The 20076-nt window shown below is 38.0% G+C and overlaps 1 protein-coding gene across 1 annotated transcript in view; it reads right to left on the reverse strand.

Annotated features, from left to right (window-relative positions):
• Positions 1–20076, reverse strand: part of lamc3 (laminin, gamma 3) — a 113094-nt gene that overhangs the window by 62104 nt on the left and 30914 nt on the right. The window contains exons 5-6 of the mRNA XM_072371917.1: positions 6328–6516; positions 5291–5408 (exon numbers count right to left, since the gene is read on the reverse strand). Of these exons, the coding sequence (XP_072228018.1) occupies positions 5291–5408; positions 6328–6516 (307 nt within the window). The remainder of the gene's footprint in view (positions 1–5290; positions 5409–6327; positions 6517–20076) is intronic.

Consider the following 20076-nt stretch of genomic DNA (forward strand, 5'->3'; position numbering starts at 1 on the left):
AGCAGGTGCTGGGCCAAGTATGTTGATGAACCACGGCGAAAAAAAGAAAAAAGACTCACACGTTGGAGGGCTCCTCTCATGGGCTTACAACCCATCGTATGAAACATAAAGGCTGCATAAACAACCTTGATAAAAAAAACAATGGAGCAGATATGGGTCAGCAGCAACACGGATTATGTCAAAATCTGTTTGATCATGTTTATTGATTGATTACTTTTGTTTCAGACTCTAACACAGAATCTATTTTTAATGAGGCGCTATTACAAATAATTCAATTATCCCAAGGCAAGCTGCCTCTACTTGTTTCTGCTCTACTGGTCTGAGTAATTCATACCTCTACTCAACAGCTTCCTGCATGAACGACAGAGAGCAGTGTGTGTGTGCATGCATGTTGGCATTTGCGCATGAGTGTATTGGTAGAATTTTGATTGACAGTTTCTCCTTTCTGTAAACAATTTCTGTTATTAAAGTAAATCTTTGCTCTACACATTCATCACTGCCATATGTGAAGAAAGAACAATTCCTTTAAGGGTTAAATGGTTGTCAGGAAACTGTGTAAATTGGCTTTTATGTTCACTTGTGGATGGCACTAACAAACTGTATCAACCCTAAATGGTTGATAGAGCTGAAAGCATATGCTAATCCTAAAGTATTTGTTAAACTAAATTAGAGTTCAAATAGAGGTGTGCTTCTACCAAATGACTGGCAAGCATAATTGCTTAGTCAAAATCTTCCAGAAAGCAGCTCAGTTGATAAGCAGAGAAGCCCCACTGCAGGCCATAAAATCCAAACAGTTAACAAGTAGATGCTAAAAACCTCTGCAGCGATGGGAAAACTAAAAAAGGTCAGCTAATTTTGCTTGGATTTGTCACTATGAGTGACCCATTTCATATCATAGCCGAGCATTTCATCCACTGCTGATGAATAAATACATTAATAAATTACAGCAGCTTCAGTGTCAAATTCATCAAGCTGGAACTTACTGTCTATTCTTCTGCTAAACTGTCTGTTGTCATTGTGTGTAGTCTGAGAAATAATAGTAGCATCAAACAATCATTGGCATTCGATTCAACACGATAACAACTTAGCATTCCCCTGGCAGCTAGAGTGGGTCAGAGAGAGCTAAGATAGACTCCCTGGGAATATGAATATGACAACATACACCTACATGCAGGCTCACATGCACACATGCTTAGATTGAAATGGGCCTTTTCTCTTCAGAATGTATGCAGTGGGTCAATGGATCCTAAAGTTACCTCAAAGGCTGCTGAAAAACAGTCAGACTGGTGCTGAGTGTGCAAAGTCTCCAGTCTGCCTTTCTCAAAATAAATTTAATCCTCTGATCTTATGCTTGTGGCATACCAAAGTGATCAATATCAGAGCAGAGTACAAGCATGGAGAAACAATAATTCAGTGAATGTATTTCTTGTTCAGGTTGGCACCTGAGTGCATTTGCAATCAGCCACCAATCTGAGAATCAAGAGATTTTTTTTGTTTAAACGTCAATGTCATTAAAAAAAAACAGGAAATATCAAACTATGAATAAGTTGACTGATTCACAATCAATATATTGCCAGTAGAATAGCTAAGTAACAGTTTCTGCTTGTAAAAATGTATGCCTGTCAAGATATAAATCATTATAAATTCATCCCATGGAAGAAAATGGATACTGCAAGTGTTTGAGGCAAAGTTTCTCCAGATCAGTGTGCAACCAACTAATGCAAACCATATGCAATAGGTGGGAATTTTAAACACAAATTAGTGGAAACTTGACAAATAGCAGCAAGACTCTCTATTCCCTGTAAGACGATAAACATACTGTACGAAAATAGTCAGTTGTTTATATAAAAAAAAAAAATCAGGTTGTTACTGTATTGAAAGTTAAGGGAAAACAGTATAAAAAAAAAACAGAAGAAAACAATAACACATAATAAACATAATACATTTTATCTTGTTTCTTTTGATCATCATTGTTTAAGCATCCATGTTGGATTGGAGAAGGTGAAAAAAGAAAAAGACTGTGTCGTCTTCCAGGTATTCTTAAAACATTAATAGAGCCATCGTATCATTATTTTTCTGTATATTCTTATTTAAAAAAGAAGCCACATGTAGCCACATTTGTGTACATTTGTCCTAATGTTGTATACGTATGTATAGGGGTGACTATGACTCGAGTCAGAGCAGCTGTCCATCAGTCAAAGGGCCAGAGGTTTGACCAAGGCTGTCCTAATCCGCTTGTTACTGAGATGCTGAATCCCACATCACCCCTTAACAACTCCTTCTAAATATAAATGTATTAATCACACCGATGTGTCATCTGGAGCTTCTCTTTTATTTTGACTCACCTTCATTTGTATAAGCTCAAAGTTACTGACAACTCTGGCTCAAAATCATGAAACAGATAGGCTTCAACAGAGAGACTTAGTCAACTTGCCATCCGAAGCCAGCAATAGGCATGTTTTATTTTTGGCTGTCGTCAAGTTATTCATTGGATAACTGATTTGCTTCAGCTGACAGGACCTATCACTGGCAACGTTTGTCATTGTAAACAGTGAAAGTGATAAGAGCCCGTTTAAATGAGAAGCTGCATCTTGAATGTTTTCCCCGCTGATTTTTGTAAATGAGAGCGAAGGAGAAGAAATAAAGGATTTGTTAAACTGGATTAACAAACTGATTGGAATGGCTCTGAACATTTGAAATATCTATGAACACAGGCAAGGTTGACATTCTTGTCTTGTTTCAGGCAACTTCAAAAATCCACTCACACTGCTTTGGGCCCATTTAGTTTTCCAGAATTTCTTTGATGAAAATGTTTATCTACAGCTAAATTCTTCGCCTTGCTCATTGGACATTCACAGACTTTGTTCGTCCATTGTTAGGCGTCGGATGAATGTGCGACGTGTTTATGAGAGCTTTTGTTCGGCAATATACACACAAAAGCTTTTGAAAAGACACAGAAAGCAGAGCTGAGGGAAACTGCAATTTGGTGATTATTCTCTGTGGGCCCAATAACAACAAGCAACCGACTCCGTTATATAACAAGTAGTCGTTTCACGCGTTGTCAATTTAGAAATAACGAGTACTGATTAACTCCAATCAGTAACTCTGTGGTTACATGAGATTGTATCATCATGAACAAGTAATTCTTTAACTAAACCATTCCTGTGGTAAACTTATGAATTCCACTCATCTTTAAACACAAGACTCATAGATTAGAAATAAGGATAAATAACGCACACCAAGTCTTCAGTTGTATAGGTTATATCTACGTTGAAATAGATGAAAATAAAATCAGTTGACTGGATATTAATTGAGTATTTACAGCAATTAATTGGATACATACTGCGGTATGGAAATCATTTCCAGAAATAAACAACTCAGCTAAGATGAGTGTGTTGATGCAGGGGAGAGCACAAAGGGGTTTTAGACAGTATTTAGTGTTTGTATGTGTAAAACGACAGTGTAACTTGCTTAGTTAGCGGTTTAAGACTTTTATGCTAAAACATTTATGTGCAGATAAGCTCACTGATTCAAAGTTGAGTCACAGATCTTCTTGTTTTGCTTCACAATCGCTGTAAATTTCTTGGTTTGAGAAGGTGATGTAGATCATAAGGAAAACCCATTAAAACAGAGAAGATATGATGCATTCTTGTCTTTTATATATTGCAGACAATATTGCAGTATTACAGAACTGTTTGTGGAATAAAATACATCAACCTGTATCTGATGTCACTGTGTTATGTTGCAAACTGTTGATCGATATTGCACTTCAGCTTGGATGTAGCTTATTGCTCTGTTCAGAATATCTTTATCTCTGGGATGTTAGTGCATTTCCTCACATAAACTGCTCATTTTAGGCATTAGCTTTAAGTCAGTACTTCAAAATACCAAAACTTTATTCATCTCTAACCATCATTTGGTAGAATGACATCTGTTCTTTAGATTTTCTTACACATATGACACCCTTTCTAAAAAATAAAAAAAATCAACCTCAGAGAAAAATATCTATCAATTTGCTGATGAAACCCAGAAATCATCCTTTAAGTGGTGATGACATCACAAGCAGCAAAACAGGCCTGAACAATGGTACCACCATCCAAAATGTTTCACACACGGGTTATGCAGCATGTTTCTTTCTCTTAAACCAAACAAATACCACGAAACATTTGTGGTTTTCCAGCAAACTGCAGATGAGCAACAGAGCTGCTGAACTTTTATTTTTGGCAGCTCTGAAATTGAGGAACATTATACAGTGTGAATCTTTTTGTAAAAACATTAAATTCAATTTTATTTACAGTATATAGCGCCAAATAACAACAATTGTCATCTCAAGGCACTTCAGAAATACAATCCAATTGAAGCCAATTAGAATCCAATTAACTGTAATCCACTCATAAACCAATCATATCCAATTCACTGTAATCCAATCATAAACCAATCACATCCAATTCATTAAATTCCAAATGAAATTTAAATTAAAGTGTGACTGTATATCAATACAGCTGAATAGCTGATAAAGTTGCTCACATTTTCTCACATTTTTTCAGGCAGCCAAATGCATCAGAAATTGTGACTAATAAATTATGACTATATGTCAAATGGTCGCTCTGCTCTAATAAAATCCTCATTTCTATTACCACAGCGTTATCTAACAAAGTCGCCATTCAAGTAATCTAAAGACAATGTCTGTGCAGTAAAATCATTTATATTTATATGTATGTTGATCTTCCACAGAGGAAGTTAGAAGCAGCAGAATCTCTTGAATATTTTCTCACAGACATTCTTAAATATAATAAATCCATTCCTCTCCCTTTGCTTTTATGCCGGTACAAAGGAGATCAGCTGTGCAAGTCATGCTGACTATTGGCTAAGGTGGGACATAGCAGACATTACATGTCTTGCTCTAGAAGGGATGTTTGTTGGTCAGTCTGACTGTCGATTGGTGGAGTCAAAACTGAGGTATTCTTGCACCATCTGTGAAGACTAGACCTCAATGGATCCCTGTTCTTTAAATAAAGCATGGCATCTTTTCACAACTGCATGCCCATCCAATGATTAAAATAACTCATTCTGATTTTAACACACTTACCATAATCCAGAAAATTTTAACACCACTGAATGTCTTTTTGCTATCCAATGATTGTATCTCATTAATACCTCTAGTGAATGCTTTTTTCCACAACTGCAGCCTAAATTAGTTTTATATCCAGTTTGTATATGGAATCAAATTTGCCTGCCTCGTACATCCTAAACGTCTGTGCATCTGTGTTTATTCCTGTGTGTTGCTCACCTGCACCCAGCAGGGCCAAGTGAATGGAAGCCAGCCTGGCACGTGTCACACTTCTCCCCTGTTGTGCCAAGTCGACACACACACCTTCCCTCCATATCACACTGCAGACTCACGGAGCCTGGGAAGAACAGTAGATGGATCATGTAGCGACAAAACAGAACATAGAACATAAAGGTGGGGGGGACACAAGAATTATTATTATTATTATTATTGTTTGGGGTTATAACAGGATACCCTGCTTTTGAATTTCTGCTCGCAAACCCAAAGATAAGCTTTGAAGTAAAGCATATAATCTCGCAGCAACATTCTATCTGATATAGAGCAGCTTTCGTTAATGGAGAGAAAAAAAAAAGACCAGCTGGGGCAGAACAAGAAGAGGAAGCCTGATGAAGTCAGCCATAACTTCTGATCAATATAATGGACTCCAACAGCTCTGTGCAGTCACCTTACGTTGTTTATATGCATAGGAAAAGACAGCGGATGTTTTTGTTCATTTCTCTCTGGCTCGCTCTCATTATGCTGATGATGATGGCCAAACATTTAATGTCCCTACACCTAAAATTACACATTGCTTAATGAGCTATGAGTCTCTTTATTGATAATGTTCAGTGAGTCAACTGAATCAATTCACATCAGCATGGTTAAGTGTAATCATGGATTGCTTTAATGATCAAGCCATTATAAATATGATGAGATGTTCAAGACATTAGATTAACAAGATTGTATAAATTATTAATAAAAAAAAAATTCCACTCTTAGGCAAGATTTGGCAGCTGAGAAGCCAGTGGGTCGAGGGAAATATTAATGCAGTGTTATTAATGTTTTAAAAACAAAATTTGTCAAAATGAATCCATAGAGTCCTGTCACTACAGCTTGCATGTGGTTCCTCTTTGTGCAAGGACAGCTTTCCAATTTAAGCATGAATAAATTTTCTCATGCAAGAGAAAACAAAAGCAATGGATAATGATGTCTTCATGGATTATAATTGGGTTTAAGTTATTATCAAATCAATTAACGGTTTTATGCCTGGAGCTTACCATTGATATTGCAGTTGCAGGGTAGACAGGGCTCATCTGGAGCTTTCCTGTAGTGGTTATCTCTGCAGCGCTCACAGTGGGGCCCATCCGTGTTGTCTCTGCAGCTCACACAGCGCCCCCCACTGCCAGTGCTTCTATACTGCTCCATGTCAAACACGCACTCGTCTGATCTCCCGCTGCAGTTACACCCTGAGAGTGATGGAAAGAACACGAGAAGAAGAAGAGGCAAGAGGTGAGAGAGAACAAAGCGAGTGGTCACAGTGGAGAAGCAGACTACTATGGAAACAAAGTAAAACGAACCAACAGAAATAGAATAAATCCAGAGACAGAGATTATGTGTTCTGGGATTGGATCATAATTTAAAGGCTCGTTGCTAATCTCATTTCACACAGGCCTAATGAGGAGCCAATCAGCTGTCAGGGGGCACTTAGATAACAGCAATTCATGTTTATACAAGAGCAAATTACTCAGCTGATAACACGCCATCACAGCCTCCATGCCCCTCACATCAAATCCCTCTTAGTTTACCAGTTACCCTGAGGGGGGACTTAGGTGAAATTGCCCATTTTATTATAAATCAAGCTCTCTGTTGTGCTGAAAATAACCATATGATCACTCTTCTCTTTTAAGGAGTAGTCTCAGAAGTACTCACCCTATTTAATGAGCTGATTTAAAACCTGGTATGAACTTTGGTTAAGAAACACAGAGCCTCAATGTGATTCTATCTTTCAAATGGCTTTACTTTATGCTGTAAAAATAAATGATTACATTTAAAGAAAAATTCATCGAGTATCCTTACTTTTGGCCTCTTTGAAAAGTGTTTCTAAACTTTAACATTTTTGACATACGATAAGCTTATTATGAAACCGGGTGAACGTGCATCAATAAAAGACTTAGATGTGTGTATATCAGTAGCAGTTTTCTATTAGCTGTTTCTGGCTACCAAGACAATAAAAGAGAGATATGACTCCATTTCCCCTGCTTTGGTCCCAGAGAGTGAATTATACAAAGGCAAGAGAGGTCGTACATAGAGTAGAACTCAGTTGAAAGCCTGTGGTTAGAAAACCAAAGTCTTACAATCCAGTTGTAATAAATATTAAGCAGAAAGCTTAGCGAATTACATTAACCAAGACTATATTTGCCTCCGACTTGACACATTGTGATAAACCGGTGTTCAACTACGGTGTAGAAATAGTATTGCCCACCTTACAGGGGGCATGTTTCGCCCTTTTTTCACAAGTTGACATACTTTCTTGTGGTCTTCATGAAATGTCTGTCACAGACGTTGGTCCTAATAGAGCCGAAAGATGTCAAAAAGCCTCATTTTTTTAGGAATTGTGATTTAGGGAATGGAGTGTGTAAGTCCACTCAATCCCCCAGTTGGGAGGAGATAAAGATGAGGCGGTTAAACAGTATGTGCGCTTAGATGCCCCTCCGGCTGCCTGCCGCTGACTTTATGTGTTGATGAGAACTGTCAACGACAAAAAGCCTCAATTATTCTTGCCACATTGCTCATTATACCATTTGGCTGTAGTCACGTTGGACGCAACATCCCACCGGTAGCTTCCAAAAGCGGCTGATCTCATGGGAATACCAATTAGAGTATCACTTTCATGAGAGAGCTTTAAATAACGCTACAAAGGCTATATACAGGCTGGTTTAGGAGTCTTACATTTGATTTCACAATTTTTTCTCAAAAAAAACTGTCATTCATACCTGGGGTGATGGCTGGAGCCTATAACGGCTACCATCGGGTGACAAGCGGGGTACACCCTGGATGAGTCACCACTCCACCACAGGGACACGCAGAGACAAACGAGACAATCAACCATGCACACTCACACATACTCCCAGGGTCGATTTAGAATCACGTATTAACCAAACATGCATGTTTTTCGACGATTGGAGGAAGCCGAAGTATTCGGAGAGAACTCACACATGCACAAGAAGAGCATGAACTCTCCACAGAAAGGCCCCGGGATTCAAACCAGGAATCTCTCGCTGTGAGGCAACAGTGCTAACCACCACACCACCATGTAGACCCTAACTCATTCAGAAAGATGGAAAACATGTTTCTGGCATTAATGAATCTATATGTGTGAAGTAATTTTACTCATCATCCATTATTCTTCAGAATATGACATTATTAAATTCCACAGTGAAAAGAACAAATGTTTCACCTGTCACAACTGGCCTTATCTTTTTTCCAAATCATCCCCTGGAAAATGAAGGCATGTGTGGAGTTAATTACTCCACGGGACAGCCGGCCTTTGCGAATATTCACCATTGTTTGTTGCATAGCATTAATTAGTAATGAGTTGTTTTTCTGTGTGCACTTTTCATTAAATGAAAAAATACATTCTTGCAGCCTACTCAAGAAAGTTCCATCAAATGTACAGTTGACAAAATGCCTCTCTCCACTCAATCGTGAACACATAAATGTTGCCTGGAGACATCAGATCTCTTGTTCCAGATCAGAGTTTTGTGAAGAGAAATTGTGATTCTAAATCTGTTTGCAGTACAGGAGGACTAGTGATGAAATGTTCACAGCTTAATGAAAAGCTTAGTTAAACACGAATCCCACAGAAGTAATAAAGTCTATACTACAACATTTCTTGGAAACTTTAGAGGGAATATTAAACCAGAAGTCATCACATCATTTTTATCATTTATGCAGCCACTTTATTTTTGCTATTTCAGAGCTATAGATAACCGATCTGAGGCTCAGAGAATAAAAGAGCATCACGTATCATAGTGCCAATGAAGCCCTCATCCAATCCAGACAGAGTAGTGGCATCATAGAGGTGCCTCTCAGCCAGTGTAGCCAGTGGGAAGCAGCTGCAGCACCTAATCTGTGCCGCCTGCAGCCACCTCGGGCCCACAAGGCCTTAATGCACCGGCAAAAATCGAACACGCATGCATTGCTTCAGGTCCGTCATGCATTATGTCAAGTCGAACGCATCTAACAATACACTGAGCCGGGAGTTGTGACATACTTTTTCCCTGCAAAAAATGAACAGCCCACTGAATGACATAGTTAGAGGGTTGTGTGTGGTTTTCTTTTAGCTTAACCTTTAGGGATGGTAAATGTGTAAATAGGGGAAATAGTGGATATGTTTACAATTACACTGAATGTTTGAACCTCTTCACCATTTTTCAAGTTCTTTTTATGGGTAAAGATTTATGACAGCTCGGGGTATTTGCGCTTAAACACAGTTTCTCCAGTTAGGTCGCCACCAGCGTTTTCTTTCTGCCGTTTGGGCAGCTGTCAGCTTCTAACAGGTTGATTTACATTTTTAATGCTGGCTTGTTTACTGTCATAGGAGTTGACATTAATTTGGTGTCTGTCAGCTCTACGAACAAGCTGATCTGGGACATATTAGCCTAGCTTATTGACTGGAGGCAATAAAGTTTGCCTCAAGCAAGAGGAAAAACACCTATCAGGAGCAACAACTAGTATATGCTACAAAATTGCCATATACATGTAGTGTTCTCTCAACTGACTGGCAAGCCAATGGTAAGGAACATGTAATCGTGCTGGTTTTGAGTGGGATGGTGTGTGAACCCACGTCTTCACAGTTAGGATGAAACTTCTTAATTGCTGTAAGTGGTAACTGGAGCTAAGGTGTTAGTGTTTAGTAAAAATCCAAACCCCAAACAGTGGGGAGACTGCTAATTAAACAACAGTTTCTCATTTCCTGTTCCTACAAGTGTTAAATGCTAAAAAATGAAATGTGTAAATGTGAAACCTAAGATATTGTTCAAAGACGGCTTTGATGGAGTTGTGCTGTTAAATCATAACTATAAGAATGTAATATTTTTTTCTGTGAATAATTAGAAGTAAGTGATGACAGCTACCTGCTGCTACTGAAAATTACAGCGATGAGAATTGTGGGAGAAAAGATGAAAAGTTGACGCGAAACATGGCAAAAAATCTACTCGGGACAAAAAAGAGCTGAAGCGTAATTCACCACGGCTCAGGACAAACTGTTGAGATAAAATTACTAATAACAGTTGGGAATAAAAATATTCAAAAGCGCACTCTTAAAAACATATTCTAAACCCAATAGGCATTTTTTTGGCAGTTCCTGGATCCTTTGCTATCACATCTGCAGTCTCGCTGGTCACAGTGCAACAGAATCTGACAAAACTGTTCTCCTCCAACACAGAAAGTTGCTGCATGATTCAGTCCTGATTGGCACTGGTGGGCAGCTTGAGACTGAATTCCACCAGCCAGCTTTACTTGTCACCTCCCATCCACTCTATCTTTATCATGCCAGCTAGAGGTGCCGCTGCCAGTGCTGGTCAGGCAAACTGACAGCCAGGCGGCAGCACTGTCAACAACAGCCTGAGCCTCTGACTCGTTTCTGTTAGCAGTACAGATCCATGTACACTCTGACGTCTCGTGAATTGTGAAGTAATTTAGGAAGTCTACTCTTATACTAGGGAGAACTTGTCATAGTCGAAGGCATTCAAATGAATATGCCAGCATCCTATGTTTTATTAGTCTTCCTTTAGATTACTTCAAAAGCTATGTCATGTGGGAAACTGCTTATTCAGACATGTTCCTCAACCCAAAACCAGCTCCATGGAAATCTGCGCGGCTTCTGATCTCTTAAGGCAAGCTCAAAAAGATTTTTGTTTATCTTTTTGTTATTTGATATTTACTTAGTTTGGTTAGAGAACATACACTGAAAGTAGGTATGTGACTGTAATTGTTCTTGATCAGTCCTGTGTGTTTTGTGTTGTTAATCCAATTCAAGGTTGTTGTTTGTGTTGGGAGGGGGGCAAGAGCCTATCCCAGCTGCCATTGGGCAAGAGGTGGTGTACACCAGGGCCAACACAGAAAAAAAACAAAAAAAATCACCATTTAACCTAATGTACATGTTTTTGGACAGTGTGAGGAAGACAGAGTACCCAGAGAGAAGCCACGCATGCACAGGGGGAACATGCAATCTCCACACAGCAAGGCCCCAGCCGAACCAGCAACCGTTTCGCTGTGAAGCAACAGTGCTAACCACCACGCCACTATGCAGCCCAGTGTACTGTATCAGACCAACTAAAAGAGAAATAAAATGAAGGAAAGACTTGACTAAATGAATACAGAAACTAAACAAAAGCCTCAACCTTCTGTATTGATGCAATGCATATTCACAGCTGACTCAACCTTGAATCTCAGTAGAAACTGAGACGTGTACATCTTGTACACAACAGCGTTAGTGAATAGGGTCAGAAATTATAGGTGACAATGCGCATTTGATTACTGTGTTGCTTTTGTACTCCTGCATTTTATGAACACCAAAAGAGCAGTTCATAGTAAAGTGATTGAAGAGTATCAATGCATAGCGTTTTTCACACTATCAGCAAGGACAGCATGTTGACAGTTACATGCAGAGGGGTACATGGCAGGATTGCAGTGCATAAACCCACTCCTTACAAAAACGAAAGGGACCCAGTCTACATAGGTGTGAAAAAAGTGATATGGTCTGCTTAGTCATTTTTCCCCACTAATCTTTGCAGGGGGAGGATTGCGTGTACGGTCTACACAAAGAGATTTGATTAGGACTGAATGCTTGGCCCCACAGTGAGGAAATCTAGCAGCTGCGTTGCGGTGGGATCATTTCCCTTGCATGATTTGAGTGTACTTGTACCCTCTGAGGAGAGGTTTATTTGCAAAACCAATACATTATTCTGAATGGTATGGTAGCCAGAGTGGAGATGGTGATGCATGCAGAAGCAATTAACCCTTAGTTTCCTCAAATTCTGCTGCATTTTTATTTATTTTCTATTGTTATGGTTTTTTTTTTTTTATTTGCTCAAGCATCTATTGCTGTGTAAACATTCAAAGTGATGACTCATATTAAAACCTCCACAGTCACAGATCTTAACCCAGTTAGATGGTGATTATTGGAGACTGTGATCTGATGTGGGTGACAGTATTCACCATCAAAATGAAAAAAACATTAGATGAGGGAACATCCTTTGAGGATCTGTGTTCTGTGTCTTTGGTAGACTTCTAGAGACTTACAGAGTCAAGGCCAAGTTGTTCCTAAGTCATATGATATCACTTTACAGTTGTTTTATCCCCAGTTTGTTTCTATGTGGAATGAAGATTGGGAATTGAGATGGGAGAAAGCGCTCAATGTTGTTTTCAACATCTTTAACACAAAATCCCCCCACACAGCTTTCCACAGCTTGCATTTGGCCGTCTTGACCACATTTACAGGTCTGCCCACCCACAACCACCTCTCAGACATGTTGTTTTCCTTAATCCTGTCCTTGGGACCACACAGCCGGTGAATCACTGACACTGTGGAGGTTTCATGAAAGTAACAAGGCACACTCAGCTTGGGGCTCAGTGTGAAAACACAGTGCGCCGTCTTTCCTATGAGTGAAGCCACATCCTCAAACAATAGGCATAATACATGTTTGGATGACCATCAGTGTGGAAACCAAAGAGATTAAAAGAAGAATACAGTAGAATGTAACACTGTTTGTTGCATTTTCACAATTCAAATCCCCTCAGTAAAAAAATGCATGTTTATATCCATTGCACTCAATGTAGAATGGGGACTTCCAATAATTTTGACTTGTTGAGCTTCCAATAATGTTTAATCAGTATAACAACAATAAGTAAAATGATTAAGAGGTGTCATACAAAATAATTTACTTAAAAAAATCTCAAAAACAGTGAATAGATAAGAGAAAAAGTAAAAAATTCCCCATATTTGAATATACTTAATTTTACAGTTTTTTTTTTTTTTTTTTTCAATCGGTGGTATTTCTAATGGTGGAAATTTAATTGTGACTCCTGTAAATGGAAACCTGCTGAATCCCTGGTCTTATTCCTACTATATACTGATTTAATAAATCTGTGTTTGGGGGTGTTATGATTCAAAAATGACCTTTCACTTTTACAGAACAAGAGAAATTAGGTGCAGAGAAATAAAATATATATACAAAGTGTGATATGCAGGTGCATGGATAAGAATATATTTTGTTATCATTTTTAGTCTGAATAGTTAACCCCCCCCCCCCCCCCCCCCCAAAAATAGGATTTTGTTTGGGATGTTATAGGATGAATACCGTGTAAATTTATTGAAAGACTATAACATGGCTCAAACATGTCCAACCAGTTTCTCTGTAACAATGTGCCCATTGAATACAGTTCTGCACTAAAAGGTGCAATGAAAACATTCAGTCTTTAAACCCATAAATGTCTATGTGATGTCTGTGTTCATGTTTGAATAAATGCAGCCCTTTCATAGAAAATGATTAATGCTTTCTGTACAATCATTAAGTTTCTGTCACCAGTGTTTACCGATATATTTTTTAGCAGCACGACCTATTGCTATCAAAGGATTTCTTGTCGTTAATTGTGTGTGTTGCCGACATCCATTACTGATGACAATAATCTGCTCTCAACAGTTCAGCTGCTTGGCAGTACACCACCTCTCAGCTGTGGGCATGAAATGGAGCATGAGGGGGCGGCACTGATACGGACGGTTTCTCTATTATGTTTGTGATTTTGAAGTGGTCATTTCAAATGGTCACAAAATCAAGATGAAAAGTGATTGCAAACTCAAAACTGTTTCCCACACAATCAAAATATACTTGTGGGGGTACCTAGGCTGGGCTATATCATAGAGCAATTACTAAACTTTTTGACCCTGTTTCATGGAGAATTATTTTTTATTTTTTAGAAATTGTTAGAGGTTAAAAATACTTATGATAATCATACTTTCATTTTAAATAATTTAAAATTTAATTTAATTTAAATTTAATTTTCATTTAAATAATCCTTTTGTATTTTAATCTGGGTCTACTTGATAAATATACCTGGGTGATCCACCCAAATTAAGTCTTTATGAATAAAAAAATAGGATCAAGATGCAATATAAGAAAGTAGTCATGTGGATTTCTATTAGTTACTTGCTTTTTGTCTAGCAACTGGCACTTATGGGAGGCTCTGGTTTCTGTGATTGTGTTTAGGCACTTTCAGAACATCCTAAAAGAGAGTGTGGTCTATAGAAAAAGTCAGAAATGACAAGGAGTGCAAGACACAAAATGTGGTGGCAGGTGATAACTTAGGTCAGTATCTTTGCTAACCAAAGGCCATGTGCTACCCACATAATAACATGTTTGAATGAGTGTGCAGTTGTACTCTAATTGGATGCTTTCACTACAGAAAATCCCACTTTGTCCCTGTGAGAAAAATGGATGGTCCAGTGCCTTCAGTAAGACTGTAAGCCAGAGACTAATTTCCTTGGAGAGACCAGTGCTGCAGCACTTCACACTCCTGCTGAGCATTCCCAAGGACTTGTTAATTTGAATATGATGCCTATATAGTCATATACATTGTCCTTACATCGCCTCCCCACGGCTTTGTCTCAGAGATTAGTCTGGACACACAGTGTGAGCCTTGTTCTTTTTTACCTCCTGTGGTTTAATGTTGAAAAGCTCCTTAAAACTCTCATGAACTACTAAATTGCTGTATGAGATAGCAATACCCATGCAAAATCATTGCAATTGACTAAAAAAATAAGATTTGATAGGTTGGTTCCAGACTCATCAGTGGTACAATCTTTTTTAAAAACTAACTGAGTTTTGACTACATAAGTGTGGCTGTTAGGAGATAAACTTTGCTTTTTAATACAAAAGTGACAGTGATGTGGATACTTCCCGAATTACACAAAAATCAAACAAAATGCTTGAAAAAAAGCTTAATGGCTTTCAGAGAGGATGGAATGACAACAAAATATAAATCTTAAGTTATGGTAACTGAACCAATGGATAAAAGCAGTAGACAGAAATGGTGAGCTCATTACAAACTGTTAATATTGACGTCTAACATTAGTGTAGATTGCCGCAGTTGTGACCCTATTGGCACTAGGGCTGTGCATAGGAATTATACCTGTCACTTTAAAATCACATTTGTGTTTGTAACTGATCCTTCCATCTATTTCCCATACCTGCCTCTGGGTTGCAGAGGAGGGCTGGAGCCAGACCCATCTGTCATCTGTCAGGAAGGGGCGCCCAGCCTGGACGTGTCGCCAGTCCATCACAGCACCACACAGACAAATGAGATAATCATGCATGCTCACACTCACTCCTACGGCCAATTTAGAATCACAGATTAACCTAACATGCATGTCCTTGAACCGTGGAAGCAGTAACCAGTATCAACCCATAAATGGATGAGGAGAACCATAGCTGAGATTTAAACTGGGAACTTTGTTGCAGGAAGTGACAGTGCTAACAACAACACATCACTTAGCATTATTTTGAATTTTACACCATGCTATTATAGTTGTTCTTTTTTCCTATACCAGCAGTATTTAATCTATAAATATCTGACCACTCAATCCACAGCCCATTTCTTCATCAGCCATTGTTCAGCAGCAGGCAATGCTTTTGTGAGGGTAAAGGAGGTTGCTGCCATGCCTCACCTGCCTGAGAGGTAATGCAAACCGCAGTCGCACTGTCTTCTGCCCTTTATATGAATAATATTATAGTACTGTTGGAGAATACGCTGTAGAGAGGGACCGCAATCCCTGCAGGCATAATGATTTCTCATTTTTACATTTAATTTGTTGGATGAATGAGATGTCAGACTGGCCAAGAAACCAACAGTGATAAACCAGCTTGGTGAGGAGTCATGTTGCAGATGTTGTGTATCTACATGACCTTTAGTGTATTGTTATAGACGAATGGGACCTCTACCTGACCTACACATCAGACATTTATGATACATATTGTCTTTTTCTTTTTTCTTAAAGCATTTGCACTCCTGACTGCAACATCCTCCAAAACTGCCTAAAGAAATCTAACGAAAGTCTGCAGTAATACATGCAAAACTCTGACAGGTGATTTGAAACGTGTTTCAATGTTTAATGTGTGTTTAACTTTAATACAGCAAAGAGTCATAAATGTAATCTATAATACATTTACGTTAGCAGGGCCAACTGCTTACAATAAAGAAAATGTGTTAGGATATATGCTTGTTCACTTTCTTGGCAAGAATTTGATAAAACATTGATATCTCTCTTACATTTGTTGGCTACATTTTAAGCTACAGCTCACTATGTGCAGTTTGCCCATTAAACCACAAAATGTTTTTTTTTTTTTTTGTCAACTGATTTGTGTTTTCCTTTGGTGGATTAACTACCAGGATGAACCCATTTTGAGCTCAAAGACAGCCGTGATTCGGCCCCCTGCCACCCTGACCAGTGGATAGATGGAAATACTTACTGTAACTTAGAACATGAAGACTTTAAGACCAAATTCATGGTGGAATGTCAAAGGTCATTTAGTAGGTTCGCTGTCACACAATTTCTATCATTATCTCATTCAAACTGAAAAAAATATATATCTTATGAGATTTGAGATATCACTTGCCTGCAGAGGGTAAAAAATAAACTGAATTGACTAAGGCTTTATAAGAAAATACCCTCAAATCAGTGTTTTTGTACAATAAACTGGAAGTATTGACAGAAAATAGGGTGGTAAATGTAAACTATTACAAAACCTGTTCAAAGTATGACACCTTAAACTGTTTCTTTTATTATAGCTGTGTAATAAATATTGACATGTAGAAGGCACCTCGAACACCACTTGCTTAATCTCTTTTGTGTTACCAGGAATCACCCTCAGAAGTCCAATTTAAAGAAAAAAGTCAATTGAATCGCACACTTCTCACCATTGCATTGACTGATTTATTAAGGTGGCTGATGTTTCGGGTCCCAAGGCCCCTTTCCTTGGGACCCAAAACGTCATCGTTTTTGTAAATCAAATCAGAGGTGAGAGATGTGTGTGCAGGAATTGACTTTTTCTCCTTTAAATTGTGTAAAAGATATTGCGAACCTTTATCAGACTGATCAATCCTAAAGAGATTTAATCTTGAGTTTCAGTGCACAAACTGGTGACAGCTAAGGTGAAGATGAAGACTTATTGCTTTGCATCAAAATCACTGCAACATTAAAACTCCCATAGGACAAAAAGTGTGCATTGCTTTGTTTCTCAGTTTCTGTTGCTTATAAATACTTAAATTCTGTGCTGACATGGTCACTTAGTAAACTTGTGGATGATGAAAGCCTTTGCACCTCGTACAAATGCTGAATTAACAACATAACAAATCTTTTTAGTGTTTTTGAAGTGAAGCAAACATGTTAAACTGCTTTAACAAGCAAACATTTGTTCAGTAATTTATTCATATGTAAATGATGTTACTTTCTATTTCATAAGCTTCAAATAGATTAAAACATGCTAGCTCTTTACAGTAACTGCAGAAACTGCCACTCACTTTGTTTTAACCACCTTGCTCTGCAGACAGTAGAGCTTGCAATCAACTTTTGTTGCTCCCTTAAGGAGTTTTTACCCAGTTCAACTCATTTTCCAGATACTTTAATGTTGTCTAGCTCACACAGCATGTCTGAAATTTACATGCAAATGATCTATTACCTCACAATTCTTCAACAAAGAAATCTTTGTTATTTTTTGTTTGTTCAGGGTGAAGATACAGATAAGATTTGCCTTCAATTAATCATCCATATAAATTTCTACAGTAATGATTTACACAATAGTTGCTATCCTCAGTCAGCTAAAACTTCCTGCAGCTGCCTTTAAATCATACTGGTTTATCTGGGTTATCTGAAATGTTCTTTATGACATTTTGGACCATTTCAGAAGAGGCTAGCTGAAAGTGCCTTAATAAATTCTTATCAGGCATTTTTTTTTAAGTTAACTTATAAGTCCAAATTCCAGCTCTGCAATTCTAAAAAAACTTGAGAAACTTTCCAATGAGCGACTTCGCTTTTTGTGTTTATACGGGTTTAGTTGATTAGGTAAACCTGCCAAATGCCAAAATGACAGCTTTTGAAGTCCATACACAATCCATTAGTGTTTGAAAGAAATATCCACAAGCAACTGAAAATGCAAGCTCAAGAGAATAACATAAAGCACATCCTAAACTCAAAACAGTATTAGGAGTACCTTAGCTTTGATAAAAAGCACTGGATTTATCTACAGTATCATGAATCTTTATTGACGTTCAAGAATGCGATCTCCCAGCTACAACTACAGGTTTAATAAGTTAAAGTTAGTCCCTACTGGCACAGCCTCAGGCTAAACCAATTATTACATCAAGCAAACACTGAAAATTGGAGCTACTGTAAAAAACTACTGTAATGTCGATTTAATGGCCAAAAAATAAACTATAAAGATATTAGAGATATTTGTTTGTACAGAAGCATGTTTCCATTATTATTATCATTAGCGCTCAATATTTATTTAGACATATTCTGCTTGATACTATTTAAACCACATGTGAAGTACGAAGCAAAAATGTGTTTAAAACACTTTTTTTGCATGGTTAGAAAGTGGTTTATCTGCTGTATGTCACTGTGTGCTTATTTCGCAAAGTTCAGGATTTATTCTAATTATTAGTCTTATTGATAGGCTCCATGATTTTCTAACTCTCGAAAGGTCACAAATCTGTTTTAGTTTATTCCCGCTGCCAGAGTGAAAACCATCTTTAAAAGAGACATTTGGAATTATTATTGTCATTTAGTTTGTTTTTGACTAATTAGCATCTTTTAACATGCTTTGATTTTTCACAACAGTTAAAGTCAATGTTGAGCTACATACTTTTTTTTTTTCAATAAACCACTAGACAGAATTCTGACTTTGAATGCTAAATGCAAAGTAAATGCTAGTATGGAGTCAGCCTACCTTAGCACAAAGAGTCAAATCAGAGAAGCAACGAGTGAATTTTCCATTAAGTGCAATAGTTAGTGCTGGAGCAAAGGTTTTTCATCAATTACAAGAAATGGGACAATAAGAGGAAAAGGGAAGTGAGTAGTAACAGAACAAATTGGGCTATAAATCCAACAGAACAGCCACTGAAGCAGTTATCTAAGATGTTTTCTTTTCTGGATTCACATTTGAAGCAATATCTATTACTAAATGTCAACTCTCAGTTTGATAATTGCAAGTCAGGTAGCCTCTACTTTTTGAAAATCGCCCAAAAGATTTAAACTAAACTCTGTTGTATACTAGCACCATCACAGCCACAACCGGGACACATCACAGCATTTCAATGAAGCTTTAAAAAAACGAGGGAAAATTGTGCTTTAAAAAAACCCAACAGGAGTCTATTTTTTATTCTAGATATTTGTCATGTAAAAACTCAGATCTCACTTTTTCGTTGTAAAAAGGTTACTTGGATAGTTGAGAGTTTCAAAGAAAAGTTTTAGGTGCTATCATGACCAACAGCTTTCTGAAAAGAAAATCCTTACATAAATCCCAGTGATCCGTGACATACTCGCCACGGCAGAAAAAGACAATATAGCAGCACCGTCGCTTCACTACAAGCGAAGTCTGAGTTTGAAAGTACCAGCCAATTTGGGTCTTTGTTTTGGTCTCCTTCCTTTGTGTGAAGACACGCAGTCCATGCTAATTCATGTGCATGGTTATCTTTCTCTTGGTGTCCGCTGATTAACTGGTTATCACTACACGTGTAGCCACGCTGAGCTGGGATAAGCTTCGACCGATCTTAGTCCTAAAGGATGACTGGGTACAGTCAATAATGGAGGAATTAAAAATTCCTCAGTGAAACACACGTTTAGTAGAATAGTGACATCTTTCTAATTGCATGCTCCTGTTGTCACGTAAAAAACTAAAGGGATTTGCATTAGCTACATTGGTTTTGTTGCTTGGATGAAGAGCTGATCATTTGCACAATGCATGCGA

The sequence above is a fragment of the Leuresthes tenuis genome, unplaced genomic scaffold, assembly GCF_036924035.1.
Source record: "Leuresthes tenuis unplaced genomic scaffold, fLeuTen1.0.hap1 SCAF_19, whole genome shotgun sequence".
NCBI classification, from domain to species: Eukaryota; Metazoa; Chordata; class Actinopteri; order Atheriniformes; family Atherinopsidae; genus Leuresthes; species Leuresthes tenuis.